Raw genomic sequence first — 7,540 nt, 5'->3', positions numbered from 1 at the left:
TTCCATGTATTCAATATGACATGGGGTCTTAGGAAGGTCCTTGGGTGATGTCAGGACGCTGGAGAAGGACAGGAGACAAACACTCACACAGAGACCGGTCCTCACCTCCAAGCTGCTCTGAGATGGGACCACAGCAGCCAAGGCAGGCAGCAGCCGCCAGCCTCACCCACAGAAATCCTGTCTGGATTTCTGTTTCCGAGTTTAAACAAAGGCCAGACGGATGCCTGCCCAGCAGGCTGAGCCACCAAAGCTTTGGGGATCAAAACAAGAAAACAAAAGCAGAGAGAAAGAAGAGTGCTGACAGAGCCCGAGACCATCGGTCTGCAGAGCTATAAAGAGCAGGGCCACAGAGAAAGTGGCACCAGATGGAGACCCAGACTCTACAGCAGGAGCTGGGTGAGTAAGGTCCTGAGGGGCACTCTGGCCCTTCCTTTCTTTCCCCGGCAGAGACAGGCCCAGGAGGGGGCCTAATTCTCCTGCCTTGTGGTCAGAGCTTCCTAGGATGGCTGCAGAAGAGTGGGGAACTCTGTGAGGAGGCAGCCTTCTCTTGTCACCCCAAGAGGAGACAGTTATATGGCAGTAACCACTGCCCTAGTAATCACGGCTGGGAGGGGGAGTGGGGTCCCAAGAATGACAGGCTCCTGGGACACAAGGAGAACGTGTGGTGGGGGTGGGGGTAGGAGCTGGGAAATGCTTATTCAGAGGGTCAGAATGGAAAGATACATCACAGAATTTACATGCATCAGTCCCTGGGCCTGACAGCAGCTTGAGGAAAGGGCCATAAATGGCTGTTCTGAACCAAGACACCTGATGCACACCTGCCGGACATTCTTCCCTCCCCTCTCCCTTCCTGCTTTACTCTTCCTACCATCTTTTCTGTATACTCAACCTCTATGAGCCTCAGTATACTCATCTGTAAAATGGGGATGATGGTAGTACTTACCTCATAGGCTTGTTGTGAAGATTCAATGTATTAATGCGCATTAGATGTATTAGAACATTTAGAACAGGGCCTGGCATAGAGTGAGCCATTGTTAAGTGTTAGCCATTATTATCCTCTTTTTTCCCTCACTTTCCTTCAATAAGTCTTTTCCAATGGCGCCCATTCCCCTACTTCCAATGCACCACAGTCCCAACATGGGCTCAGCTGGCTGCTACATCAGTCACTCAGGAGACCCAGGCCCTGCCATTGAAATTTTCACCAGGACATATTCAATAGGAACACAGATAAGTCCTGTGATGAGCGCTAGAAATCGGGAAAGAAAGGCTGCAGGCTGGGGAAAGCAGCCAAGTTTCTGCGAGGAGGCAAGACCAAAGCTGGGTAGGTCTAGAAGACAGAGAAGTAGAAAGGGGGTGGCAGCATGGCCATACACAGCCGGTCAGGTTGAGGGCTTGGAGGAGTTTGCTGAGTAATATGAGGGGTCTGGATTAGATGGTTGCCAAGGAGTTAATATTGAGGTTGTGAGACAGAGGTAATGCTGCTACCTGTAGGGGGCGCCTGGAGGCAGGCCAGAGAACTACAGTCATCAAGAGGCTTGATGCTTGTGCCATGCTTTACCTGCAGTACTGTTTTTAATCCTTACAGCAACCCTGCACGTATAAGCTCTACCGATAGAAAACAACCGAGACTCGGCTAGTGAGAGGCAGAGCCAGGATCCCAACCAAAATCTATTACTTTCAAACCTCCTTTACTTTCCCCTGTGCTCCATCACCTCATCCCCCACCTGAGGCCACGCCATTGGTGTGTGTTCTGTCTTCCAGAAACCTTTCCGACCACCAAGATGGCTCAAACGAACCCCATGTCAGGGTCCGTGGGGCCTTGGAAGGTAAGCTCATGGAAAATTGAGGAATCCAATAGGGCAGGTGGTGAGATGCTGCAGGCTGTTTCTCCATGGGGCAGTGACCTACCAATGAAAACACGTTTGTAGGGGAAGGGGCCCATCCAGGTCCAGATGCTCTCTCCGGAGGGATCTCTCAGGATGCCCCATTTGGGCAGAAGAAGGATGACCCTGGAAGCTCATGATTAGTGGGAGATTATACCTATAGTTTTCTACTTCAGCATTCCTCTGCTAACATCATCTTGAAACAGAGCAGCCGAGTGGACTATGCCACGGAGAAGCCGAGGGCCCAGAAATGAGAGAAATTTGCTGCCAGATCCCAAATAAGTGATAGCACCCTGGTCTCCTCACCCCCGTCCTGACATTGGTTGTAACCATTGTCTAAAGTGGCTGCTCCTCAGGCTTTTCTGTTTTCCCCAACACCCCTACCTGCTTCATTGGGTCAACTTGGAAGGCAGTCCACAGCTTTGGGAGCTGTCTTCTAGCCAGGATCATGAGCCAAGTTCTAGTTCAAGGTATGAAAGGGGTTTATTACAACTCTCTCTCTACCTCTTAAGTTTCATAGCAAGTGTGGCTGAAGAAGCTAAGAAATAATTGACAGGGAGTCCCTGGGACTCCCAGAATCCTGGCCCCTGGGCCATACTTATGTAGGAAGCATAGTGAATAAGTGCATGAATCTTTGGTCTGTCTGCTGGGCCAGCTGTCGTCCGTGGCAGACTATTCCTGTCATAAACCAATCCCCCACACCTCATCCTTAGTATGGGCATATGAACACCACCAACCAGTGGTATTAATTCAAACCCCTTCCTACCATGTCTATACTGGAAGAGACCTCATCAGGCATCGTGGTCTACAACTAATGATGAAAAACATAGGGTCAGACACATGCTAAGCTGTTGACCAGGACCTCAGTTCTTCCTGATGTACCACATTCTAGCTCTCTTTTCCAATTTAATCCTATTTCAGATAACCATCTATGACCAGGAGAACTTCCAGGGCAAGAGGATGGAGTTCACCAGCTCCTGCCCAAATGTTTCTGAGCGCAGTTTTGATAATGTCCGATCTCTCAAGGTGGAATGTGGCGTGTGAGTATGGACCTCAGTAGAACCTCAGGCCTCTTATTTCCAGTCCCTTCAGACATGGGACCATAAAACTGGGGACCAGGGAAGAAAGGTGTTCCCCCAGACTCCAATCATTTCCAGGAGAGAGGCCTCCAGACTGGTGTAATCTCCAAAGAAATCACTACGTGTGTAATTTAGTAACTCAAAGTTAGAAGGAACATGAGGACCTTAGTGGCTTGGTACTAGATTTGGGGGGAATTGAAGAAATACATATCATGGGGTAGGGCAGTGACAGTTATCAGATCTGTGCTTCTGAAGCCCATAGGCTGCTACCTACCTCAGAACAGCCACAGGTCCCTGGAGATTTTCTTGCCTGCAGAAAAGAGAGGAAACTGTCAAGGGGCAGTCTCTTTCCAGCTAACTCCCCTCCTCCACCTCCCAGCGCAGACACCACTAACCAATGTCTGTGGAAAAAGGAACTCAGTCTCAGGACTTGAGAGCCATATAGGTTCCTAGCAAGTCTTCCAGGAGTTTTTTGTTGATGGTTAATCTCCTTGGTGAGGAAGACCTCTTGTTTTGTCTTTTGACTCTTGGCAGGGTGGTTGAGGCCTTTTTCATTAGCCTGAAAACGCAGAAAGGAAAGGACTCTCCTTTGGCCTAGGCAGAACTGGCTTTGCATGTAGATAGGGTCCCATAAGTTGCCCACCACCATTGAGCTCTTTAACCCTTTAAAAGGAGTAATACTTTAAGGTGTCACCAGTAACTGAGACCTGGTTGTGAAAAATTGATCTGAGATGTTTTAATAAATAAGGTATAGGTATGTAACAGCAGAAAGAAGCCACAAAGTGACAAGGAAAACAAGAGACTGGTAATCCATCAGCTGCCTATTCATCCCTTTGCTTCCTTAGGAAGAAGCCGGTAGGTTTGGCTGGAGGCAAAGCAATAGTCAGTCACTTTTATCCTGAACCTGGAGCTCCAAGTAAATAAGGTAACTTGGAAAGAAAGGAAATATAACTTTAGACTGCTAATACCATTACTCAGGCCAGTGAACTAGACCCTTTCAGTGGATAATCCCAAAACGAATATCACAACTACAAACCTGCTTAGTGCAGCTGCTGTGTTTCCCCGAAAAAAAAGCCCTAGCTGGATAATCAGCTCTAATGCATCTTTTGGAGCAAACATTAATATAAGACCCGGTATTATATTATCATGATGTTATATTTATTATACTGTTACTATTATATAAGACCTGGTCTTATCGTAAAATAAGACTGCGTCTTGTGTTAAATGTTTGCTCCAAAAGACGCATTAGAGCTGATTGTCCGGCTAGGTCTTATTTTCGGGGAAACATGGTGCCAGCTCATTCTCTACCTCTTGTGATAAATGCATTACTTTATATGGCTCTATTGGAATTGGCTTGATATTTTACCCACTATTAACATTTAAAACAGAAGATGCATTCTCCCTGAGACCACATAGGCTCTGAGCACTGCAAACACACACCACTACTTGTCTTTGGCAGCTGGATTGGTTATGAACATACCAGCTTCTGTGGGCAACAGTTTATCCTGGAAAGAGGAGAATACCCTCGCTGGGATGCCTGGAGTGGGAGCAATGCCTATCACATTGAGCGCCTCATGTCCTTTCGCCCCATCTGTTTATCTGTGAGTCTCTGAAATTTTCACTTCTGTGCATGTGGGGGGGAATGGGGCAAGAGAGGGTGCATATGGACTGACACTTAATGTTACTTCTCATCAGTTTTGCTGACATGTGGCAGCAAGAAGGCTAAAAGTAAAAAAGAGAAAAAACACTCCTCCCTGTGTCTAAATCTGCCATTTTTTTTTCTCCACTAATGGTATTTTCATTAAGCTAAAAGTAAAGGCCTTCTTATACGTAGCAGGAAATGGACACTCAAGAGCCCAAATCTTCAAAAGTGCAATAGGATAACTAGTGAGAGCACTTACCTTGTAGTCCAAGATAAATCTTTGGCAAAATTTAAATCTGTATAACATTTTACCTAGAAACAGGGAAATACTGAAGTAACCCTTGTTACTTCATGGGTTACTTCAAGGTTACTTCAAGTTAGAGGGATGACTGAAGATAAAGGCAAGTCTTCCAGTCTTATCTTTGATTCATAATAACCTTATTTATAATACCATGCACATTATTCAATTCTCCATCTGACTAGGATGCTTCTAAAGTCTTTAGATTGTTCAAGCAGAAGCAGGGTTCAAGGGTTTGTTGAAAATGATCCCTATATTGGGAGAGTAAGGCTAGGCTTCCAAATATTCATCTATATCGTGATTTCTTCAAGATTTTAGTTGTTAATGATCTCATTTTAAAGTCCTATCAAAATTCAAGTAGTGAAGAAGTTATAAAGTTATAGATCTAAACAGTTAAGGCCTAAAAAGTAGTCCTATCTGAATGTGTTCTCATCCCACTTGAACTCCACATTTTACCCTCTAATACAATGCACAGATCCTAAGTGTATATGCTCATGAGTTTTGAAAAATATGTACACCCATGTAACCAGCACCCTATTCAGATGTAAAACAATTCCATCACCCTGTTCAAGTTCCCTGGTGCCCCTTTCCAGTCAATTCTCCTCCCCACATTCTATCACCAGGGCTAGTTTGGACTGTTTTTGTACTTCAGATAGGTTAGTCTCTGCCTTCTTAATGTTTGTGTAGTATTCACTCCCCCTACTGGACTTTAGATTATTTCCAACACTGTACACACACTCACACACACACACACGCTTACTTTCCCTATTAATTTGCAGGATCTTTTTCTACATTAGTGAATATTAATCCCTTGGTTGGCTGTGTGTCCCAAGTATTTTCATTAGTCTTTCGTGTTCCAAAGTATTATATGTTATTTGTACATTTTAAGTGCTATGGTATTAAACTGGATTAAACAGGATTATGGGTAAATTTCTTATAAGTCTCTACATTGCCTGAAAAATTTGTATAATCAATATCATGTACTTCCTTCTGTATTTTTATTTTGAAAAATACAGTAATTAAAAAATTAAGATAGCCATAACAGTTAAAAAAATTTTGGGGTTATAGAATCAGAAGGAGTCCAAAATTACCATCTTTGAGAAAGAAAACTTTACTGGACGCCAATGGGAGATCTGTGATGACTACCCCTCCTTGCAAGCCATGGGTTGGTTCAACAACGAGGTCGGTTCCATGAAGATACAATATGGGGCGTAAGTACAAGAACAAGGTTGTAACTCATTCCAAAGTAACTCTTGCAGGTGTAAACCTTGTATTAGTATCAATGGTCACGTCTTACCAAGTTTCATACATCAACATCATATTGATATGGCTGTCCGACTCATTAGTAATTTTGAATCTCAAATTCTTGGTACCAACTACCACTTAAGGTCACTGTTTTTTCTCCTCCACATTCTTCTATGGAACCACGTACAATGTTACCTCGGTTTTCGAACGTAATCCACAAGTTCTGAAACGTTCAAAAACAGCCGACAGTTAGGCCTTAGGATCTTGCACTCAGCGGAAGCCGTGTGACATGTTCGACTTCTGAGTTGTGTTTGAAAACCGAAGCATTTACTTCTGGGTTTAGGGCATTCGTAAACCAAAATGTTCGTCAATGGAGATGTTTGAAAACTGAGGTACCACTGTATATTGATTAGTCTTGTACTTTTTCTCATGATCAAGGTTAAATTTCAATTAATTATAACCATATTATGCTCACAAATTATGCCTAGCACATTTTCTAAGCCTCAAAGAATTCCATACCAATTTTGTCGAGGAAAAAGGCCCAAGTTTTGGGGTGTTGACCAGGTTCCTCATTAGTTTCAATAATCCAATGTGTTTTGGATTTTCTAGCTGGGTTTGCTACCAGTATCCTGGATACCGTGGCTATCAGTATATCTTGGAATGTGACCATCATGGAGGAGACTATAAACACTGGAGAGAGTGGGGTTCTCATGCTCAGACTTCCCAGATTCAATCGATTCGCCGAATCCAGCAGTAGACTGAAAGCTCTAAGAGAATTCCTCAAGCATGAGACCTTGCGAAGCAATCTAGAATGAGTTTTATGTTCTGCTCAGACATTTCTTCCAAATGTTAGTTGCTGAAATCCACAATAAATGTCATTAAAAAAAAATTGTAGACTGAATTAACTACCATGCTTTATATGACTCACACTTATGTGGCTGAGAATTTTTAAAGACAAGCTTTAGTAAAACCCCCAATTCCCTTTATGTCCTTGAAAGTAACTTACCAGGCCACGGACATTTATTCCCCCTCAAATAACATTAAAGCATACACAACCCAAATGTATCAGTCTCTATAGTCACACTCTTGGTAAATGTTTCTGCATCTTTTATTCTAGTAATGTTGATGTCAGCATTGATTTTTCACCTTGTGACAAATCAATCCTCAACAAACTTAGGAAGATTCTCAAATATGCATTGCCACATATTTCTACATAAAAGTTATGAATAAATCCAGAATATTGGCAACTTATTCTAGTTGCTTAATTGCTTATCTCAGTTTTGGTTTCTTATTTCAACTGGAAGAACATTAAGGCTCAACATCATGTAAAAAGACAGCATAGCTGCTCACAGCTGATTTTTCAAAAAACATGCTATTCTAAGCCCCTTAATAA

The 7,540-nt window shown here is 43.4% G+C and overlaps 1 protein-coding gene across 1 annotated transcript; it reads left to right on the top strand.

The window, feature by feature from the left end:
* Window positions 1-267: 267 nt before the first annotated feature.
* On the top strand, window positions 268-6,904 carry CRYBA1 (crystallin beta A1; the record flags this gene model as incomplete). The annotated part of the gene is made up of 6 exons (XM_081027994.1): window positions 268-396; window positions 1,762-1,826; window positions 2,805-2,923; window positions 4,422-4,563; window positions 5,971-6,113; window positions 6,757-6,904. Exons 1-6 carry the CDS (start codon window positions 366-368, stop codon window positions 6,902-6,904), a joined length of 648 nt encoding a protein of 215 aa, XP_080884120.1. The 5' UTR covers window positions 268-365.
* Between the last annotated feature and the right edge of the window lie 636 nt (window positions 6,905-7,540).

Source organism: Rhinolophus hipposideros (genome assembly GCF_964194185.1).
Source record: "Rhinolophus hipposideros genome assembly, chromosome: 20".
NCBI classification, from domain to species: domain Eukaryota; kingdom Metazoa; phylum Chordata; class Mammalia; order Chiroptera; family Rhinolophidae; genus Rhinolophus; species Rhinolophus hipposideros.
The sequence above is the reverse complement of the archived record's forward strand: the minus strand, read 5'-3'. Positions and strand labels throughout refer to the sequence as shown.